General features: G+C 37.1%; 2 protein-coding genes across 8 annotated transcripts in view; one reads left to right on the top strand and one right to left on the bottom strand.

The window, feature by feature from the left end:
* Positions 1–20,045, top strand: part of LOC140010386 (uncharacterized) — a 32,405-nt gene extending 12,360 nt beyond the window's left edge. For 2 of the 7 annotated variants that reach the window (XM_072057194.1, XM_072057193.1), the window contains exons 10-36: positions 2,728–3,395; positions 3,483–3,600; positions 3,679–3,795; positions 5,455–5,549; positions 6,175–6,323; positions 7,675–7,730; positions 7,824–8,037; positions 8,819–9,235; positions 9,305–9,582; positions 9,654–9,739; positions 9,827–9,913; positions 10,127–10,385; positions 10,481–10,909; positions 10,990–11,086; positions 12,025–12,347; positions 13,222–13,338; positions 13,473–13,640; positions 13,797–13,925; positions 14,081–14,170; positions 14,353–14,459; positions 14,538–14,686; positions 15,727–15,809; positions 15,892–15,987; positions 16,075–16,197; positions 16,374–16,457; positions 16,666–16,809; positions 17,825–20,045. In XM_072057194.1, coding sequence (XP_071913295.1) covers positions 2,728–3,395; positions 3,483–3,600; positions 3,679–3,795; positions 5,455–5,549; positions 6,175–6,323; positions 7,675–7,730; positions 7,824–8,037; positions 8,819–9,235; positions 9,305–9,582; positions 9,654–9,739; positions 9,827–9,913; positions 10,127–10,385; positions 10,481–10,909; positions 10,990–11,086; positions 12,025–12,347; positions 13,222–13,338; positions 13,473–13,640; positions 13,797–13,925; positions 14,081–14,170; positions 14,353–14,459; positions 14,538–14,686; positions 15,727–15,809; positions 15,892–15,987; positions 16,075–16,197; positions 16,374–16,457; positions 16,666–16,809; positions 17,825–18,160 — 5,019 coding nt within the window. In that variant the 3' untranslated portion in view covers positions 18,161–20,045. Of the gene's footprint in view, positions 1–2,727; positions 3,396–3,482; positions 3,601–3,678; positions 3,796–5,454; positions 5,550–6,174; positions 6,324–7,674; positions 7,731–7,823; positions 8,038–8,818; positions 9,236–9,304; positions 9,583–9,653; positions 9,740–9,826; positions 9,914–10,126; positions 10,386–10,480; positions 10,910–10,989; positions 11,087–12,024; positions 12,348–13,221; positions 13,339–13,472; positions 13,641–13,796; positions 13,926–14,080; positions 14,171–14,305; positions 14,687–15,726; positions 15,810–15,891; positions 15,988–16,074; positions 16,198–16,373; positions 16,458–16,665; positions 16,810–17,824 lie in introns of those variants that run through there. The other 5 variants (XR_011817666.1, XR_011817665.1, XR_011817664.1 and 2 more) reach the window with 5 other exon arrangements.
* A 736-nt stretch (positions 20,046–20,781) lies between these two features.
* Positions 20,782–22,592, bottom strand: LOC140010387 (uncharacterized). Its single transcript, XM_072057197.1, has 5 exons — positions 22,341–22,592; positions 22,193–22,245; positions 21,533–21,709; positions 21,362–21,445; positions 20,782–21,200 (listed from the first exon to the last, which is right to left on the bottom strand). Exons 1-5 carry the CDS (start codon positions 22,404–22,406, stop codon positions 21,032–21,034), a joined length of 549 nt encoding a protein of 182 aa, XP_071913298.1. The 5' UTR covers positions 22,407–22,592; the 3' UTR covers positions 20,782–21,031.
* Between the last annotated feature and the right edge of the window lie 455 nt (positions 22,593–23,047).

Here is a 23,047-nt window from a genome sequence, read left to right as displayed (position 1 = left end):
AGAGGTTGTTCCATATATACCTCTTCTTCCAAATCTCCATGCAGAAATGCATTTTTCACATCTAACTGATGCAATGGCCAATTATAAGTTGCTGCCAAAGAGATAAGAAGACAAACAGAGGGAATCTTTGCAACAGGAGAAAATGTTTCTAAGTAATCAATTCCATACACCTGAATAAATCCCTTAATTACACGATGAGCCTTCAATCTATCAATAGAATCATTAGGTTGTACTTTTATAGTGTACACCCATTTACAGCCAACAACCAGCTTACCAGAAGGAAGAAGGACAAGATCCCAAATATCATTTTTCTCCAAAGCAGACATCTCTTCTTGCATAGCTAATCTCCAACCAAGATGATTAAGAGCATGGGTAATAGACTTAGGAATGGAGACAGAATCAAGGGAAGCAACAAAAGAAGAATATGACATAGAGAGACGAGAATAAGAAACAAAATTAGAAATAGGATGAAAAGTGCAATGCCTCTTATCTTTGCATAAAGCAATAGGAAGATCTAACTCTGAGGAGAGCGTCATATCTGGATTTGAAGATTGAGAGTTAATTGGTGAAGTGCGTGGCATATCAGGAGCTTTCTCAACCATAGAACGACGAGAATAAACTTGAAGATTAGGACGAGATAATCGATCTAGTGAATCTGGTGGACTAGATAACTTGGGTAATAAAGAAAAAGTGATTGATAAAACAGGAGAGGAAAAAGAGGGACACTGGGTCTAACTCACAAGGCATACCGTGTTTCATAAAATATGGAATGGATTCAAAGAAAGTAACATCAGCACAAATAAAAGATCGATTTAAAATTGGACTGTAACATCTGTACTCTTTTTGCGCTCGTGCGTATCTTAAGAAAATACACTTAATGGCACGAGGATCTAATTTATCCACCCCAGGAGCAAGCTGATGAACAAAGCACACACATCCAAAAATGCGAGGAGGTAATTTAAATACAGGTTCATAAGAAAAAAGAATGAAGTGAGGTAATTGACCTCCAAGAATATTAGATGGCATGCGATTAATTAAATAACATGCAGTTAGAACTGCATCACTCCAAAATTGTTTGGACACATTCATGTGCAACAAAAGTGTTCGAGCAACCTCGATTAAATATCCAATTTTTCTTTCAGCAATTCCATTCTATTGTGGAGTGTGAGAACAAGAGGACTGATGAAGAATACCAGACTTAGTCATAAAGGTATTAAATGGAGTGAAAAAATATTCCTTCGCATTATCACGGCGAAGTATACGTACAGGCACACCAAATTGATTCTTTATTTCTGTAACAAATGCATAAAAAATGGAATATAGTTTTGAATGATCTTTCATTAAATAAAGCCACGTAACTCTGGAAAAATCATCAACAAAGATTACAAAATATTTAAAATCGAACTTTGAAGTGACTCGACTAGAACCCCAAACATTAGAATGAACTAACAAAAAGGATTCAGAAACCCATTTATTGACTTTAGGAGCAAAAGAAACACGATGATGCTTTCCTAACTGACAAGACTCACATTCTATCGAAGACAACTGACTCAAAGTAGGAACTAGCTTTTTCAAATTTTGTAGAGACGGATGACCCAAACGACAGTGAATTTCAAGAGGAGAAACAGTAGCAGGACACGCAATCAGACCATTGGAGTTGAGAAAATAAAGACCATTATGTTCATGCCCTCAATCAATCGTTCTTTTTGTCTTCAAATCCTGAATGACAACAGAATCAAGAGAAAAAGTAACTGAACACTGTAGAGATTTAGTGAGTTTACTAACAGACATTAGATTAAAGGGCAAACTGGGTACGTAACAGAAGACAGCGGAAGAGATGGGTTAATTTCTACAGTGCCTAGTCCTTTAACTTTAGTGATAGATCCATCAGCTAAAGTAACATGAGGAAAGATAGACTCTTGAAAGTTAGAAAAATTTTTAGAGGTACCTGACATATGATCAGTAGCTCCGGAGTCAATAATCCATGAGTCATTACCTTTTTGTGCTAAAGAAGCTGAGGGAAGAGATACGTGATTTGTAACTTGATACTGTAGGAATTTAATATAATCTTCTTCGAATATGGTAATAGTCTTCTAGGACCCTTGTGTTGAAGAACTTGATTCAGTTTGGTCAGTGATAACCGCATTAGCAAACCGAGGAGGTTTTTCAATTAAATCCCAACAAGTATCACGATTGTGATTCTTCAAACCACAATGAGTGCACTCACGGGTGCCTTGATGTCCACGACCTCCTCTACTTCTGACACTTTTTGATAAGATTTTAGCCATTGCGAATAGCACTTCAAACCAAACAAAGGGTCAAAACTCGAGATGAACCGTGCGTCGTGAACAGTAACACTGTAAATAGTGCTGCGATGAACAGTGTGCACGTGAACAGTATTTGTGCTAGATGTTTAACCTTAACCCTAGGGCTTTAACTCTGATACCATAACAACAGGTATTTTAGGAGGAAATACATCTAGTCGTCATATTATGAGTGACTAACTAGTATTTATAGGAGTACAAACCTAACAAGCTATTTACAAAAATACCTTTACTAATTTATTATCTACAGGAATACTTATATTCTCTTAACAAAAACAATCAACCAATGGGCCTAACTATTGTTATGTCTTATTGTGTCTCAAATGGCCAGCATAGATTCAGTACGTTTGTCAAGAAGTTTCTCTGAATCGTGTTGCAATGTTGCTTGTCAAATTTGTGCTAGGTGAAGCATCAGAATCCTGGGAGATGGAAGCCACGAGCTCAATCATTTTCCTTGATCTCATTGTATGCTAAAAATGCCTCTGGGGAGCCATTGAGATTGAACGGTCGGCCAAGATCGGATTTTGTTGATGTTTCAGGCACTACTGATAGTTCATGGGCCCTTTGGTCTATGCTTCCTTATGGATCTCAGTCTGATGATGGCAATTTTGAGTGGGAACATTATAGCATTCCTGCTAAAAACACAATTTACCTTGTGAACAATAAGAATAATCGATCAGTAGCTTTCATTGATGGAGTTCTTGAATTTGTCAGCAAGCCTGGGAATCCCTTTAAGTGCAAAGTGTTTTCGGACTTGCTTCCATTTGGTAATAATCTGTTCCAGGAAAGCTGTTCAGTGGGTGCGCCTGGTACTGTTCTTGAATATGGTTCAAAAATAAATGATGACAGAGAGTTGAAGAGTGCTGGAAAGTTGCAGGAGATTACAATTGTAATAGACAAGGCTACATTGACAGTAGTTCATGAACTCTCAGATACTGTGGAAAAGTTTCCACTCCTCCAAGGATCTTTAAGTCCCACTGAAATCATTGTGCAGATGTCAAACACCAAAGTTAGGTTTATGAGCAGCCTAGAGATTATGCTGCATCACTTTGATGCCCAGAGAAACATATGGTGAGGATTCTGTTGCAAAGCAACATGATCATTTAGCTTTCCCAGTACTTGCAAAAAATCTTCTTATGACACCGACTTTTGTTGCAGGAGAGAACTAGTGAATCCACTTGAAATTTGCCTCTTCTTCCGTTATCGGTTTCTAATTCAGGGTTCAGAAAATGTTTTGTCTGGGGTGCCTGGTCATTTGTATATCAGAATTAAAGAAGTGAGTTTTTTGATTGCTCATTTGATGTCCTCCTATTTTTCTTATTTTGTTTTAATGATTTAATTGTGGCTTTGGTAGTTAAATATATCAATAAGTGAGCTATCACTGGACGTCCTTCTGTTTGTCATTGGAAATCTAAAGCTGGCTGGTCCTTTTGCTGTAAGAAGTTCCATGATTTTAGCCAATTGCTGCAAGGTCTGGATCCTTTCCCTACCCGTACTTTATATGACACTAGTGTGCCTTGAACACAACAATGTGGCTGCAACTAATAAAAAAAATATCTGTAAAATTTTTAGAGTATATATGTTGAAATCATTTTCAGTAGAATTGGTTTTATATTTTGACAATAGATATGTAGAAAATTCACTAAAATAAAATGTATAAATAGATAGGTATTTGGTAGTAATCCATAAACCATAACTGCTAGTTGCAATAAAAATTAAGGTTTACTAAATAAGTTGAAAAATAGAATAATTAGAAATACATGTTACTTGGTAGAAAGACATAGTGATAGTGGGTAGTTATCAAGGGTAGTTTGGGAAAAAAAATATAGTGACAGAATTTTGTTTACACCAAACCCCCCTCTCCCTTTATATATGGTATAGATATAGATATCTACTTAAAAAATTCGAAAAAGAACAAAAAGGCATCACTTGTATTGCTGAACTTCTTCTTTTTGAAGTTATTGCTTTTGGTTTTCATTATTGAACCTATCATCTTTTAACAATGTTAACATTTTTTCTGGATTAGCATGTCTTTGCCTAATGCATGCCTTTTTTTCCTTTTGCTGGAAAGAGAAAGAAGGGGGGTGGGGGTGGGGGTGGGGAAGGGGGTTGGCACTTTGTATAATAGTTTGGTTACTCTGGAGTAAATTCTGTAACAGTCTGGTTTTAATTCATTCCTTCCAAAAGTAAGTTAATTGATAAAAAAAAGATAATGGCCACAATTATCCTAGGCAGAGCAGCAAAGCAAAAGAAATCTTAACAACTGATCATGCAGCTTTTAAGATATGATAAAAGGACTTTTCATTAGTGGAAAGAAAAAAGGGTCAGATTCATTTCTCTTGGTAATTAAGCTGATAATGAGCTTTTCTAGAACTGGATGCAGTGTGAAGTTATTTGGGCATAATGTTAAAAAGTTGTTATCTCATTGAATGGAACACTACCCAGACCTTGACTGTTCATGGTTTGTTAGCACCTTTGGAATCAAACCTGAAATATTGCTGCTAGCTTGGCTTCTATACATTAGATTTTGGCATGAACCAAGTAAGGGACCAGAAGTTCTTTATTGCAAGCTAAACAAGATATAGGCTATGAAGTTTTCTTATATTCTCCACTCCTAGCATAATTTGGTTGTGGGTTCGATCGTCTATAGTCAAATCTTTTGTTATCAAGATTTGCTGCCCCACCTTTCTATAGTAGTGTTGTTTCTTTAGGTGATTAGTGCTCATTGTTCTAGAATATTAGAACAGTGTGAATTTGTTGCTTAGTTTTTATGAGGCAAATATCACATTCTTGATAAATAATGGTCTAAATTCAGTTGAGTGCAATTTGCATCTCATTGGTGTATATTTTTCTAATGGTCAATTTATAACTCCAAAGTCACAGATAACATACAAACAAGGTACCACATATGATGCAGCAAGTGCTTGATGTATGAATGCATACTATTGGTTTGATGTTATCACTGTAATTATCATGTCATTCTGCATTTTGAATAAATCTGTTTGTGGTCCATTTCGTTGCTGGATTATGAGACTGTCATTCAAACTGTATCACAATGCAAGGAGTTCTCGACATCCTTTTCCAAGGCTGGTTCTGTCAAATATGTGAGTTTGGTGTTGTCCGTATGCAGGTTGAGAACAAGTCGGGCTTGACCCTTCTATGTCAGTTCTTTGATAACCAGAATGTTTTAGTAGCTGGAAGACAATCCAGCACCATTTTTCTTAGGTACTTCCACCAGAACTTCTCTTCCTGTAATTGAAAATTCTAGACAGTTTGTGCATCTGATATGACAGTCATTCTCATGAATCACTTTCCCATGTGAAGCCTTAGCTCAGCAGTGGGTGAATCTATTTAAGTTAGAGAGTATATACTATAATTACCAAGCCTAAATCGTCACGGAGACATTTGGTCAGTGGTTTCTAAGTATACTTTCACAATGACTAGTGTGAAAACCATAAAAGCTTAATCTAGAGGATTTAATTGGCTTTGTTGGACTAAGAGAATCGCACATATCTGAGTGCAATTAGTTGTATACTTTAAAATTAGTTGAGATGATTGATGGAATGAGATGCTTCTGGTTTGTAAATGATGACATGCATTATTGACTTTGATTAGTATGGAGATGCATTATTCTGAGATCAATTCTGTCTTTTTTGAGTGCTTTTATTGCTAATTATCTGTCAGCCTATCCACTTAGCCGGATTTATGTTATGATGACTACACATATTAAGTATTTCTACTATCTTTTGGCAGATGTCTTGTTTATCTGAATTCTTTGAGTGGTCTTATCCAGTCAAATGCTTCTCTATTAGATTCAATAAATATGAACCCATAAAAATATGCTTTGCAGGCACTTAGCTTTAGCAAATCGACCTCCTGAGGCATCTTTCTTCTCAATCCAGCTTGCAGACAAAGGAACCTTTGCTACTTCTTTGATGCATCTTTCACTTTCAGAAGCTAGGGCTTTTGCTTGGAGAACACGCATAGTGTCATCTCATGGTAAAAGTAACCCTTTTTCTGCTGCAAACTAGAGTAAATTGTTGGAGTATGGGCACATATTTCTGCTGAAATGGAACGTGAAATTGTTGGAGTAAAAGTGACCCTTTTTCTGCTGCATACTAGAGTAAATTGTTAAAACTACTGCATTATATAGGACTTTTTTCCGAGTAGCTGCATTAATTGCCTTTTGAGGAAAAGCTCTAGACTTCTGAATTTGAAGCCCTTGTGGATGTCTGCATTAAGATTAGAATTTTTCTATGCCAAAAAAGGGAACATTCGGTACCACAGAGATTTTATGAAAGATGCTATGGCTGTGTTGATGTTCACTTTGTTTGCCAGTGCTGCCCTGGTAAATCAGGTATAAAAAGATTTTTGATGCAAATGTCTTGTAGTGCAACACATGCACCATAGAAATCAGAAGGAGAAGAATATTGCTGTTAATTTATTGTAAGGACTTGTTCGTGCAAAACATTACGTAAATTTTGTGATGATTCTGGGTCTGTACATGTCAATATATCTGTTGAATTGATGTTTGATGGAATGTATCTAGACCAGCCAGTAACTGTTATCACGGAAGATTTTGGAGGTAGGACAAGGAATAGGTTCAAACCAAAGTTGGCCTCTCTGGAATTGAGACACAATCTTAATGTGATGTTATGCAAAGTTGGTCTAAACTTAGCATCAGCTCTGTCCTTGACAGATTGAGGTTTTTAAATTATATCTATTTCATTGCACGCAATGTTCAGTAGGGGCTGGTATATGAAGTATAATTTGTTGGAAGCATATGGTCAATGGCTCCATTCCCATTTTTCATTTCTTTGTTGAAGATAGGTTCAGAATGAGGGAAAGATACTCTTAAAGTTTATTTGCATTGCATTGGGACAATTGTGTGCTCTAAACTTCTGTGGAAAATTAAAAAATAAGCAGCAACTAAAACCAGGATTTTTTGATAAGTTTGTACTTGTTTAAGCTTTTGAATACATTTTTATGCAGTAAGATCACCACAGGCTGTAGAAAGTTGAACAGAGTTTATTAATATTGCTGTTTCATCGCTTGATCTTTTGTATTGCTATTATTGTCCTTAATTTGGAGTCAGCCTGTAAAGAATATGCGGTGTGGTGAAGCTTGATTTTGCTAGCTTAGATGTAGTGATGATAATATTGTATCGCTGGTTGCCATAAATCAAACAGTGATAGCTGGGTGATTTATTTTTATTTTTCTTTTCTTTTCCTTTTTTTTCTTTGGAGGGGGTGTTTGGTTCAAGATTCCATTCTCCTTGGCTGCGGAAATTTTGAGTTTGGTAAAGTAGAACAAATTAACTTGCTCTTCTTTCTTCGTCATTGTCTATCAGAATCAAAGACTTCTCCAGGTCCATTTATCGTTGTTGAAGTTTCACAAACGACTGAGGTATTATTCTAGACCATTGTGCTAGTGGTGAAGCTACTGCATGTTTTTGAACATATGCGTATTTTGTTCATAGTGTTTCCTCGGGTGTTTTAGGATGGTTTGTCAATCATCGTTTCTCCTTTATTGAGGATACACAATGAAACTGATTTCTCAATGGAGCTCCGTTTTCGACGACCAAAAGAAGAGGAAAATGAGTTTGCTTCTTTAATTCTAGATGCTGGGGATTCTGTTGATGATTCTATGGCTACTTTCAGTGGAGTTAGTTTGTCAGGTGGTCCGAAGAAGGCATTGATGTCCTTAACTGTTGGTATGAATTATGCTCTTTTGCCCTTCCTTCTCTTGGATTTTTTGTTCTGGTCAAAATAACAAAATATTTAGTTAAGGAAAATTTCCTGATTACAAGTAAATAACTGGGTAACTGATTAGGGAAGATTCAAAACATAAATATACTATAATTAGTTTGGGAGTGTTTAACTATTTTCCTGTGAGATGACAACCATATAGGGTGAACTGTGAATCATAGTGAATAGCTGTGGGATGTTGAAAAATTGCCAAATATGAGAATTATTATCTCATAGAATTCTACATGCTTCCGGTAGCCGTTTTATTCTTGTATGCATAAGACATCTAAAATAAGGAACAGCATCTTTCCTCTTTGAATTTATGATGAAATGGCTATCATCTATCAGCTATATTAGAGTGTGTTGCCACACTTTTCCTTCTTCAGTGGTAATCTGCATTTTTTCTGCTGTCAGGTGAAAAGCTATTTTCCATGAATGTACTTCAGCATATGGATATGCTGTGCTTTTGTTGTTGTTCTTTGGTAAAATAACCACTAGGTAGTTTATCCAGATAAAATCGCCTTCAGATGTTGTACTTTTGCATATACTTGATAAGGGGCAAACTAGGTCTTTGTACTTTTCCCAATTTTTTTTTGTGTATTTACTCGTGTAGTCTTCGTGCTAAGAAACCAAGTAAAAAAAAAGGATGAAGGGCAAAGGTTACACTTTAAGAAATAAAGATAGGAAACTTATATTTTTGAGAATGAGACTTGGAAGAAACTCACATGATTGCACCTCCATTTGCAGGAAATTTTTTATTCTCTTTTAGACCTCAAGTAACAGATGACTTGCTGAATTTCAAGTTATCTTCAGTGGAGTGGTCTAATGATCTTAGAGGTGGGAAGCCTGTGCCCTTGTCTGGGCTATTTGAGAAATTAAGTTACCAAGTCCGGACAGCATTTGCTGTCGAATCAGTGAAAAGTACTTTAGGAACCGCACGTTGTGCTTTTAGATCAGAGGGTGGACATGTTGCTAATATCTATTTTTTGATCCAAAGTGTTGCAAGAGATGTACCCATTATCCAGCCTGACAATTTAGGATATTCTCCAGGCAATAGGAATGTGCCTATTGCTTTGCAAGAGCAGAAGGAAATCTTTCTCCTTCCTACTGTTCATGTCTCTAATTTGTTAGAGACAGAGATACACGTACATCTGACTGATGCAGGTACTAGCATAACTATTTTCTAGCTTAGTTAGTCCACAATTTCTTTTTTCTCAACAGACTCTTTTTCAGACATACGGGCGAAGGTCGATTATGACAACATATGCTCTCAGGCTACTATACCATGTGGATCAGCTGTAAATTTATATGCCAACCCTGCTAATATATTCTTTACTGTTACTTTGACTTCATTCGGTTCAAGCTGCAAACCAGTCAATGGTAACAGGTGGGTTAAAAAGTTACGAAAGTCTAACACTAATGCCCATCAATTGGACGTTGAGTTGGATTTTGGTGGCGGAAAATATTTTGCATTCTTAAGATTGTCTCGGGGGCAAAGAGGCATATTGGAGGTAATTATGCAGCAATAACATTTTTGTTGGGAAACTCAGTTAGAATTTTGATCTCCTATGGTTTTTTGCAGGCTGCTGTCTACACTTCATATACATTAGGAAATGATACCCAATTTTCCCTGTATTGCTTTGCAGGCAACCTTAAGCCTCTGTCTAGGTAGTTATATGACTTGTTACTGTATTTACTATGCCTTTTCATTCAGTGAAGGGTTTGTGCTTGTCCTTAATTGTGTGTGATCTGCAGAGATGAAGTTAAACAACTTGGCTCAGGATTTCCTCCAGAGCTAGGAGCATATTTGCCCCCAAACTCGAGAAGATCATGGTTTATGAAGTAACCACTCCCTTTTTCCTCTTTCTTTCTTTAGTTTTGGTTTTTGAAGATGAGGTGGTTGATTTATTTGCTCGTTTGAACTCAAGCAAAACTATAATAAAATTTATGTCAGGGATGCTTGAAACTTATTCTACAGGTAATTGAAGATGTAATTGGTATCATTAGGTAATTGCATCAACAGTTGGCCTGATGTATCTTTGATTCTAATTCTAGACACCACAAGCTGCGAATTAAATTGGACAACGAGCAAGCATCAGAAGCACTTCTGAACTTGGATGCTTTGTCAGGCCTTACAGAGATAGACCTGGAAGTTGAAGAAAATTCTGGAATTAAAAATGTTACAAGATTGGGGATCTCTTTAAACCCATCTTTGAATAAAATAGTCCCGTCACAGTTGGTATCTATGAGTCCCCGACACATTGTGTTGAACGAATCACAAGAATTCATCCACGTTCGTCAATGTTATCTGGAGGTTTGCCATGTTTATATTGTTGTGTACCTTCTCATGTTGTGCGGGTGCAAATAAATTGAACTTATATTCTGAGTTTTTCCTTTTTTGTTGACAAGGATGACATGCAAGGGATAATTACGATTAACAGTAAACACAGAGCAGCCTTAACATTGCAGAAGAGACCAAGAAGAAAGGGTGAAACTACTATATTTGAGAATCTTCTCAGAAAGCATTCAAAAACTCTTGATGATTCACTCCTGTTTATTCAGTTCCGGCCAAATGATGCCAGCTTTGGTTGGTCAGGACCAGTGTGTGTTGCTTCCCTTGGCCAATTTTTTCTGAAATTCAGGCGCTTCTCAGAATATCCTGCAAGGAATTCAGATTACATGACATCACACGAACCCAGCTCATTTAAATTCGCAGCTGTGCATGTGGTAGAAGAAGATTCCGCCCTTGTCTTGCACTTTCACAGCCCACCCAATGCAGACCTTCCTTATAGGATTGAGAACTGCTTGCACGATACTTCTATAACATACTATCAAAAGGTTGAGTGTGAGGCCTCCCACTTATCTTGCATAATTCAAGTGTTGTATGGCGCATTTTAAATCATTTGTTTATTTTCCAGGGTTCATTGGAGCTTGAAACTTTAAGATCTGGATGCTGTGTAGACTATGCCTGGGATGATCTATCTCTTCCTCATAAGCTGGTTGTCCAAATAGACGGTAGCTGTTTCTGTGTTAATCGAACTTTTGGTTTGTTAAACTAGCTGATGTAGCTACGCAGATCGACAAATCTGCTTGCCATTATGCCTGCAAAAAGTTTTTGAGTTATGGAAGGTTTAAGTCTTTCTGGATGTTTGAATTAGGGGAAGATCTTTCTTCATTGCTTTGTTGAATATGTGTTGCAATAGCTGTTCTTCAATCACATGCTTATTTTTCAAAGATTTACTTTATTCATAGCTGCTCATGGAAATACAATATAACCTGTGTCCCCTTATCTGGTTTGTATGTGGATTTTGACTTTAGTGCACAAATTTATCCTATCGTTTGTAAGTCCTCTAACTTGGTAAAAAATGTGAGATTGCTATTAGGCCATTGCGCTTTTGATTTGGGTGTATTACAGGTGGTCTTTGCTTTATGCTCCTTGTGTGCTCATTAGAACTTTAGCATGGAATAGTAAATCTATCGTTTGATAGGTACCATGACTAGAGACTCTATCATTTTGATTAATGAGATGTAGTGTTGTTGATTGCTTTACGCTCCTCCATAAGTGCTGATCTGAACTTTGTCTTGGGATACGTAATTCATTTTTTTGAGGTATAAACACACTGTCGGTTTGTGGGGGTGTACTGGTTCTTTGACTAGGCTTGCTTCAAGACTTCGGAGAAACATGCTACTGTGGCCTACCTTTTGTCTTAGTGCATTTGTTAGTCTAATAACAAACAGACATTTTGAGAATCCCAATTCTCCAATTAAGTATTGGACCCTAGATGTCAAGATGCCTAAGCTTTTTGGTAAAGTTAGGGCCTATTCTTTCCAAGCTTTGGTTTGTCAAATATGTAATTCAGTAGCTTCAGTTTATCCAATGTCTGGTGAATTACTTGTGGATACTAACCTAGATGTCCCTTGCATCGGTATTCATTTAGTCTCAATTCTTGCAGATGTGCATCTATTGAAGGAAATCAGTATGGATAAAGTGCGTGCATGGAAACCCTTTTACAGAGCGAAACAACAAATGAGGATGGGGATTCAATTTCTGCTGGATATGAAGCCTGGAGAGAAGAACAGGAACAATGATGGTCAATTGATCAACACAAGGACAGTGAAGTTGGGTTATGAAGTATATGCAGAAGGCCTTACCCGAGTTCTGAGAATATGTGAATTTTCTGATGGGCATAAGGGCAATAATATGTTCTACTCCAGCTCAAAGATGCGACTCAGAATCTCTCATTTTGCATTTCAGTTGCTGGAGTATACCGATAAGGTCAATCCGCTTTATGAAGTGCTTTTTAAGCATGTGCTATTCAATCTGTCGCTGTTGAATTATCTTTAACTTGTTCATTCTTGTATGGAGATATATACTGTATTTTATGTTTCTGAACAAAATACCTGGTGATGCTATTGCATTATCTATCTTTTCATTGGCATTTCATGGAAATTATCCATTCAAGAGGCTAATACATTATTGGCTTCATAACTATGGATGATATAAGAGTTGTCCTTTAGATCCTGTTGGTTGGGGAGTGAAAATTAGAGAAAGAAACTGAAAACCTGCATTCTAGAAAGAGGAATACAAGATATGCATCAGAGATAGTGCCAGTTTCTTTTCTTTTAGTAATATTTTGCTGGATAATAATTATTTTGTAAAGAATGAAGAAACAAGCTGTTAGTTCATAAATGTGAATCATAGTATTTTGTCTGCCAGAGGTGGATGATAAATTCTTTTGCCTGAAAAGGAATATAACGATTTGGATGTGCATCATGTGGCAGAATTAACTATAAAGGTAATGTGATTGCAGAATAAATATCATTTTGGTTAACAAGTAATTTCTTAGCAACATAAAGAATTATTTTTGTCAACATAGCTCTTGTAGGATTATTAATTAGTGGTAGTAAGTAAATATGCCATGGTATTAATGATGCTGATGAAATTTATCATAACCACAAGAAAACATCTCTTCTTACAAAATGAATTGTGACACAGAGAACTCTGTACCAGCTGGTTTAGACTAAAAAACATTCAGTCGTACTGCTTCTACTACACAAATTGTTGCTTCCTGTTTATCAGTCTTCTTGCAGCTTTTTAAGGAGGGTAAACTATTTTCCTTGAAACTAACTTAATTTTTGGCCTATTGCAGGACAAAGACTTGGATGAATCATTGAGCTACTCACCAATTATTGTTACAAGGCTTGAAAATATTGATTTACATTCGATGTTCACTGACCAGCATAAAATCAATTGCATGATGGTGCAGGTGATGAGAACTAGATACCCCTACATAGCTTATGGTTGTTCACCTGTATCTGGAATGGGCTTGTTTTGGGAGAACAGTATATGTTAGTGCAAGCTGTATTTGCAGCTGATGCCTTGCTATTTTCTGTAATGTAGTCAATCACTGTGGATCAAATGCGGGTAGGGGCTCCTTTTGCTGCAGTCCTGCGTAAGCATCAATCTCAGTACAATGACATGAATAGTAGTATGCTCCAAGTGGTTCTTCTTGTACTTCCATCGAGTTCTGGGGTTACATATGTCAAATATTTATCCATAGTCTTGCAGGTAATAAATCCACATGCTATCTTTGACTGCTTCTTTCACTCTATGTTCTCTTCCAATTGTGAATGCTACAGCTTGTCAACAATGTAAGGTTTCATAATTATTAGCCAGATGAGTAACTTAGATGGTTTGATTGTTTGAAATTGGCTTCTTTTGCAGCCACTTGATTTAAACCTTGATGAGGAGACGCTAATCAGAATTGTTCCATTTTGGAGGACGTCGCTTAGTGACCCAAATGCTCCAAGTCGGCAGTATTATTTTGATCATTTTGAGATTCACCCAGTAAAGGTTTGATATTTTAATTATCTTCTACTTTGTTGATGATAATATGCCCACTTCAGGTCTTTAGGCATAAATGTGTGTCATTCACATGGTTTGTCCACGACTTAAATTTTTCCTTGCAATGGCATTATCTCATATTACTTCTGTATCTCTTGTTAAAGATTGTTGCAAGCTTTCTTCCAGATAACTCGTATTCCAGCTACACCTCTACCCAGGAGATGCTGAGATCCCTGCTTCATAGTGTTATAAAGGTCCAACTTCATAATTCTTTTGTTTATTTTCTATGTTTTTGGTTTGACATTCAGTGAGGGGTTTTTACTCTGTTATTATGCATGATTTGATGGCGCTCAACCTCTCTTCCAAATGGAATATCCTCCAAAACAAAGAAAAGCCACTCTTGTTACTTTTCTAAGTGATCACTGTGTTGCTGCAGATACCCACCATTAAGAATACGACTGTTGAGCTCAATGGTATCCTTGTTACACATGCTTTGATAACCTTGCGTGGATTATCTATTAAATGTGCCCAACATTACTCATGGTAGGCCTGTCTTGTTTTTTATAATATGTTTGTCTTTAGAGATATTTGATTTAACCGAGAATTTTTTTGTTCTTCTAGGTATGCCTTGAGGGCAATATATATTGCAAAGGGAAGCCCTCTGCTTCCACCTGCTTTTACATCTATCTTTGATGACTTTGCATCCTCCTCTCTTGATGTATTCTTCGATACTTCAAATGGCCTGGTCAATCTTCCTGGTCTTACCATGGGTATCTCTCTCTCTCTCTCTCTCACACTCTCTCTTTCTCTCTTTGATGGAATTATTACAAAGTGCAAGAGATACATTGAGGTTCTTTTACTTGCCCTTTCGTAAGAGAAAATTTGAGCAACTGGACCTGTTGTAAAAGAACTCTACTCTCTTGTGGCTATTATCTTCTTAAATTTTGTTACCTGTGTATAGATTTTGTGGCTATTGTCTTCTTAAATCCTGTAAAAAATCAGCCCATATGTTTGCATTCTGATTTTTTTTTGTCCTCAATGTGGAAGTCACGTCTGGATTAGTGAGAGTGATTGCTATGCTCCAGCAGGATAATTTTCTATTTTCCTCCATTTTCATTGTTGGAGGGAAGTTCAGCAGGATCATTTTGTGTCCTAAAGTTTGTGCTAGATGGTTGATATTTTTTTTTTTTGCGCCCTAACACTAGCTTTTTATTCATAGTAGTTTTCTACACGGTAGACATGATAGCCTATAATATATCAAAGTCAAAGAAATAGTTTAATCTTAAGCAGCCCCCACAGTTCTTTTTATGCAACATTTTCTTGCATGCCACTGGGTAAATAACTTTTTGGTAGTTCTGAACAATCGGAATGCTACTTTGAAATAAGATGAATATCATGATTGATGTGAATTTCTTAATAGAATTCCAAGTAAGAGCCAGTGAGTATTAATGTATCTTAATCATAAATTTCTGCAAGAAGATTATTAGACACTGGGAGTGGCAAGCATCCATGGTGATTCTGTAGAACGTAATATTGAAATTATATTTGAGTAATAAGTATTCTCATTAATATGCAAATCGTCATGCATGAGTGTGCCCTGTTCCTATAGAGTATTAGTTTGGGAAACCAACTTTTTTCTTCTCACACCCCTCCCCACACCCTTTCGATTCCCAACTGTAAGGCACAAGATTCGAACCCTGAACTTAACAGCAGGGAAGCCCATTGGGCCGATCCTTAGTAGTTATTTTGGGAAACCAATTTGATTGCTACCTAATGGTAATTTTCATCCAATTTGGAATTGTTGAAATAGGTACATTCAAACTCATCAGTAAGTGCATTGATAAAAAAGGGTTCTCTGGAACAAAGCGCTACTTTGGTGATCTAGGGAAAACAGTAAGATTTTTTCTTTTCTGACTATCTAATTGAGATGCATCTTTTAGTTGCAAAAAGATTCTTATAGCATGTCTGGTTACAGTTAAAAGTAGCTGGATCAAATATACTATTCACCGCCGTGACAGAAGTATCAGACTCGGTTTTGAAGGGTGCTGAAACAAGTGGTTTCAATGGAATGGTAGTATCATCTCTATTTCATTATGGGTAGAGTTCTATTTTCTTTAGCTTTAAACATGATCTCTGTGATATCCTTGGCTTTCCACAGATGCGCGGGTTTCGCCAAGGAATTTTAAAGTTGGCAATGGAGCCATCTTTGTTAGGGACTGCTTTTATGGAAGGTGGGCCAGATAGGAAAATTAAGCTTGATCGAGCTCCTGGGGTTGAGGAGGTAACTGAAGCACTATAGGGTCCCATGTCTACCTCTCTTAAGTCCAAATTATCAATTTTGACTAATGGAGGAAAATAAAATTTTTAATTAAGACAAGGTTTTAGATTGCTTCATATCTTCATTTACAATTGTTATTTTCTGTGGGTAATCTTTTGTAACTGGGATGTATTATACAGTTATACATCGAAGGCTACTTGCAAGCTCTGTTGGATGCTTTATATAATCAAGAATACCTCAGAGTGAGAGTTACGGACAACCAGGTATTTCTACATTGCATATTATCTCTCTAGTTAATTTTGTGGTAACTGCAGGCAATACATCATCTACGTACATTTCCATCAACCTGTAAAAGAACAATTTGGTATGCATGATGGGTAATATATACATAAAAGTGGGAATTTGGGAATTTACTTATGTTGGTGCATTTGACATGTAAAGTATTTACCTTCTTTGTGCTTTTGCTTCCAGGTCATTCTGAAGAACCTGCCTCCTAATAGTTCTCTTATAAATGAAATTGTCGAACGTGTGAAAGGCTTTCTTGTGAGCAAAGGATTGTTGAAGGGAGATTCTTCAACAACTTCTCATTCTTTGCGGCATATCCGAGGGGAGAGTGTAAGTCAATCCTACTCTAATTACTAATTTTACAGGGGGCGTCAAGCATTTAATAATAGAGTATGTGCTTAGTGTTTACCTGCTTGAGTGGGCCTTTGTTACATGTTTTTAACTGTTCATTGCAGTCACATATGCTGGAGAGCTCTTTATTGTATTTGCAAAAATAAATTAATTGCGTCTGCTTTTCTTTTTGGTGGGGATCAGGGAGAGCTAGATTACCTTTATGGAGGTAAAGAAGAACAGATGGGGAAGGTGATCAAAAATATTGTTTAAGCATGACTGATGAATTTTGTGCATTGCTAAAGCACATTTTTTGTATGTCTTGCTAGTTTTCTGTGTAAGATAACTTTACAATACCAAAATTGTAATTCCGCGACTTAATTACCAAGTTTGTTCATTTCATCTAGAAATGGTTTCCAACAAAACAATGAGAGACACACATACTTGCACATATTCACGTGTATATGCATAGCCAAATTTTCAATAATGTAGCAGAATTGAGATGATCTATCTCTTAAGTGGGGGCATATCTTGAACACATAGAGCACGACTCACGCTAGACTCAGGATTGTCCAAGACAATGAGCACGATTCAAAACAATGATACATACATGCACACCCATTGGCAAAACACGTATCCCACCTTTCACGTGTGAGTAAATTTGTAACTTTTAATCCTATTCAACTGTTGAGATCAGGATTCTCTGAGATAAAATGAATTTAGCTAAAAGTTGAAATGAAAATGAAACTCAAGTGTGGAAGGTAATATGCTGACGCAATTTAAGTTTATAAAAGATAGACAAAAGGCTCCCTGAATAAGCCTGAGTAGAGCCTCATTTTTATAAAGTGGTAATATTCCAGAAACTAGTTATGCAAGAGTTGTGTGGTATATGATGGATTCTTGCGATGGTTTATTGGTTGCAAAATGATATGGAGGTAGGAACTTTTAGATACAAATCAGTCTCATTGGTTACTGAGAATTACTTGTTTAACCAGCTGATTTTGTTTCTTACCAGGAATGGAGAATTGGACCAACTGTGCTCACTCTGTGTGAACACCTTTTTGTGAGCTTTGCAATTCGTTTTCTGCGAAAGCAAGCTGGAAAAGTCATTTCCAGGGTAAATGTGAAAGAGAAGTTGGAATCTGATACTGAGAAAGCCATTGTCCCTATTTCGACTGTTGTGGAGCAGAAGGTGAAGCTTGTTTGGCAATGGGGAATCGGGAAGTTTGTACTGTCAGGTATTGTGGCTTATATTGATGGACGCCTATGCCGTTCCATTCCAAATCCCATCGCAAGAAGGGTGGTTAGTGGGTTTTTATTGAGTTTTCTTGACAAAGAAGAAAAAGAATAAAACGTGTTTTTTTATTCTTCGAAGTTCTGCTTATTTCTTTCTGACTGTAAATTGGTCGTTGATAAAAATCATTCAGGGTTTTTCTGGCATAACCCCCTTAACTGTAGTTATTAATGACACTAGGTTGCTTGGTAAATCATTTTGGCACAGCTCATTTTCCTTTATTAATAGGGAAAGGAAACTTGGTCATCATGGTTTGGTCAAGTTGGCCATTAGCCTCTTGAAAGAGATCAATCAAGTGTAAGGGCTGCTTTGTGTGGCTAAATGAAGCTGCATGCTAAAATTATCAGCTGCATGCCGCTCTTTTGTAAGGTGGCGTACGTCCTTGCGACTACTTTGGCCCTATATATACAAAGGTGGCTATTGACGAAAGAAATATTTTGTAAGATTAAAGTGAGAGGAGATTGACAAAGAGAACATGTCAGGGTCTGGACTCGCCCATTGTTTCCTCAGACAGGACATGTTTAAGCTATAAACCGTGGCTGAGTTTCAAGCATTCAATTTTTTAAGGCAATTTTATTTGTTTTTCGAGGAGGTATGCTGTGTTTTCACTGAAAACGGTCGAACTAGTGGGATTGAAGAAATCTGAAGACTGAAAACATTCCAAGTGGATGGGAAAATTGAAATTTGATAATGTATGTCATATCAAGTGATAAGCTATTATTACTTATTTTTTAAAATAAGTTTTGTTTAGAAAATTTAATGTTATTTAATTAATTTAAATATTTTATTTTTAATTATAATGCATCTAAACATATTTAAAAATTTGAATTTGTTAAATTTAAGTATTAAATTGAATTATCAAACAGGTTTTCTAAATTTACGGGAAAAAAGATGTCAGTCGACGACTGGGAGAGTCCGCCTACAGGAATTTTATTTGGATGTAATTCACAATTTAAGCTACGTTGGAGGTGTTAGTGTAGACAGTACGTAGTTTTCAAATTAACTTAGCTTGCTTATTAGAACCTGCCGTTCTTTGATTTCTCTGTCTGCCCTATTTTATATGGAGTTTCGTAGCGAAGCAGTGCGCAGCACTACATGCCAAAGCCAGCACTCGGTGGAAACCACCAGCTTTAAATAAAATACTAGGGGTGCCTCGTTATGTCAGTGAGTAGTCCGTCCAAGTTTCATCAACCAAATAAACAAATCAATCAGAGTCACGCCCACAGAAACCTTTCCAAACAAACGACGGCGATACTCTATATATACACACAGCGACAGAAGCACAAAGGAATTGCAACCTTCTCAGTCCCTCTTACTAACCATCACTAAGTTGGAGTTTCACGCCAAGAAATGGCATTTATGATCTCTAAGAGCAAACCACCTTCTTTCTCTGAGCCACAGGAATTGAGTCTTCCCCACGGCGCCAGAAGCGAGTCGACCATCAACTCAGTCACTAGCCAGCTAATCTTGAAATCATCATCAGCTGCAGCTCGTGATGGCTCTCAACCCCTTGATAGAGATGTTGTCCTCAAACGCATTCGTCACCACAAGTCAATGAACAAGGTCCGTAATGCTCTCCAGGCTCTCCTGGCAGCTGATGATCATGCAGATGCACATTCTCTCCCCGATAATGAGCAGAAGTGGCTGCAACTTGGTGACGCTTTTTCCTCCCCATGATCTCAAGTGGCGCTCTTCAATAGCATATCGAGTCAACAGCTTGGTAATCCATGTGATGGTAGCATTATTTGCAATGTTTTGGCTAGTCCTGGTAGTAAACATTTTGCCGTCTTGCTAAATCTCAGTGCTAGTTGTTTTTATGGCTCGGGCTGAGAGACCAAGACAATATTTGTTTTGAGTTCTTGTGGGCTGTAAAATTGTAAATATTGTTCTAACATGCATACTCTGCATGTCTTCAATTTATCTCAACTGTCTGATCTCTCTAGCGCAAGGGTTGAAACCCTGTTCTGTTGGTGGGTTACTTGTTCTCTCATGATAAGGATGGCTTAATCATTGCTGCAATATGCTTGTCATTCTTATGGACCAGTGCAACATTCTGAACGAATATCTTTTTCTTCTTATAGTTTCCGGAAAAGAAAGCACAATGGATAATGATTAAAAGCAAAGAGACCCACAATATAATAAGTATTTTAAAATCTCTAGCTCAGAATAAAAATCCATAAATCTTCCACGGTAGGTGGCTCCTCTTTGGAATCTCGCATGAGAAGGCAAAGCTTGTAGTGGCTTGCAACAGCTTAATATTCATTTTAACGAGCAAAACGGAATATGACAAAATTTTTAATCAGCACAAATGCACCCATTAGTTTCATCATTCGTTGAAGAAATACTGCCTTGTGGAGTTTGGTGTCATTTTGATATGGAGGAAATTCATGTCTACTGATTAAAACATCCGCATCCCAATGCCGCATGTACTTGGCAATTAGTTCCACTGAATAATTATCAGCAACTTTCTTTATTAATGGATCTTCTGTTAGCATAAAACAAGAAAAAGTGGTTGAACACCTAAGTGGGAGAGCATATCTGAAGATATCTTCCAGAAAAATAAGCAACTACATTTGATGGCAACCAAAAAGTGGAAGCATAACTTAAATATTGTTTGAGATCCATTGAAGTCGCAATTATTAGTTCATCTAAATGTCACAACATGAAAATAGAACTGCTTTGGCACAAAGGGATGGATTTGCAAAAGATGTAAAACATGTTATCTGAGGCCACAGTGACGCATAATAGGATGCATACTTGCAGCTGTTGACATAAATGCAATCTTTACAATCAAATCCACTTTTTACTTTCTCCATTTTACTTTCTCAATGGAGAAGAATGTAAGGCGTGATGAGAGACATAAACTATCCTTGATGTTTTTACAATAGCATGTGGATGGAGCATGTGTACCAAGGAAGCTGTTACTTATCATTTCTTAGACAGTAAACCTGAAGTAGAAAGGAGCCGCAATGCTTGATCTGAATTGTTCAGAACAGCAGATGATCTTGAAATCTGCATTTTCCGTTTCTTCAGAAACTCCAGTGAACTCTGTAAACATTGAGCCGGTGGTATCTCCTCTAGAATAATAGGTTCTAGCCTATAAACCACAAGGAGAAGGGAATTCTGTCAGTTGAACAGACATAGAACACTTAGGCTTCCATTCATTAAACATGTCTTACTCTGTCCGAGAAATGCAATTGACGGGCTATGAAATTACAGGATATTCATCTACCAGGAAAGATAGGAACAGCTGCATACCCTGGTCTTTTCGTTCTCTTCTTCTTCGCTGAGGTGGGATTTTTCTTTGGTTTTTCTTCTTCTGAATCCGATGAAAAAACTTTCCTGCAGATAAGCTTACAATGTCAGCAAGAGACCGTATCAGGAGAATAAAATCCACAATCAGGAAAAAAGCAAGTTTGCATAACCCACTTCTCGCTAGCTGCAAGAAGTTTCACAATTTCATCTGGCAGCATTCCCTGGTAATCAAGGGACTCTTGTTTTGGTTCAATTTCCTTCACATCTTCAACGCTTTCCTCCTCTCCCGAGGGTCGTGGAGTTAACTTTTGAGCCCATCTTCTCCGACGCTCTTTTCCCTCGCGAACAACTCTACAGAGAAGGTACTATATAAATTCAGATAAAGCCACAGACAGAGATTCACCAAAAATCACTATGGTTAGCGTCCCAAGAAACGGAGACAGATGAACCTTGCCTTTATTTATCAACGTAGATATTATAGTTGCAAAGCTCAAAGTCTCATAAATCCAAACAGAAATTCCAAATTATATCTAGCTATCTATTGAGCAGGCGGATCCCGAAAATAAGTTCAGCGTTCGCAGCTCAAAGTCTTAAAATTAAAATTTATTTATTAAAAAAAAAAAACCCACTACACCAGGCAGTCACACCTGAGAATAGTGATCAGATTAATCCAACAATCGTGCAATTCCCAAATGCTTCAAAAGGGCAAATTTTTTTCTACTCAAAAAGAATTACAAGACCAATAATTTAGGGGAGTGATGATGCACAACATTAATCACCACTATTATTATTACATTTACCTACCTAACTAAGCTCATAAAATATCTCTCCTACCTGGCCTTATTTTCTTTTTGGAGTCTAGTTATTTCTTCATCTTGTTCGATTCCCTGAAAAAATAAAAGAAACAGTCAGGAAAATCATACGGCTATGGATCGAGTAACTAAAATTGATTTGAAAGCTAAAAGAAGGGAGAGACACGGACCTGTTGAGAAGTGAATTCCTCGGGGGCTGCATCGTCGGAGTCACTATCTCCTCCCCTTCCCGACATCCCTTCCGAATTCTTTATATATCAAAGTTTGAAGGGTCTTCTTCAGGTATTAAGAATTCAACTTCTGGGGTTTAAGGCTTTAAGGTTAGGGTTAGGGTTTTTGAGGGTCACATTTTTTTATGCAAGGCCAGCCCGCAGCACCCACAGTTACGGCGTCTCTTTGGGATTTTTTTTTTTTTTTTTTTTTTTGTGGGATTTTGTGGTGGGAAGCTTTTGCGAGAAAATGAGGCGAGTTTGAGCCCAAAGGCAGAGAGGCGGGTTAGCCCAAAAGCAAAGTGAGGCGAGTTTGAGCAAGGGTGAGATGGTCTAGCCCAAATAAAATGGTCGAAGTGTACAAGCTGGAAATGATCTTTTTTTTTTTTTTTTTTTTTTGCAGTGTTCATTTCTTAAATAATTTGAGAAGCAATCTCACTATCTTCAAATTGCAAATTTGGAATAAGCACAACAGCACACGGAATCAAGGCAGGATTCGGAGCGGTCTCAAGAAGAGAAAGCCCCGTATTTAGCGTTTGAACAAATTATAAAACACTCCCTGAAATGATCAAATCTTTAACAAAGAGATCCTTTCCGCATTTCCAGTTCTTTATTTCTTTTATTTTTTTGTCATTTTTTGGTCTTCATTTCCTATTATGATAAACTTT

The sequence above is a fragment of the Coffea arabica genome, chromosome 7c (assembly GCF_036785885.1).
Source record: "Coffea arabica cultivar ET-39 chromosome 7c, Coffea Arabica ET-39 HiFi, whole genome shotgun sequence".
NCBI lineage: Eukaryota > Viridiplantae > Streptophyta > Magnoliopsida > Gentianales > Rubiaceae > Coffea > Coffea arabica.
This window is presented reverse-complemented; position numbering and strand designations above follow the sequence as displayed.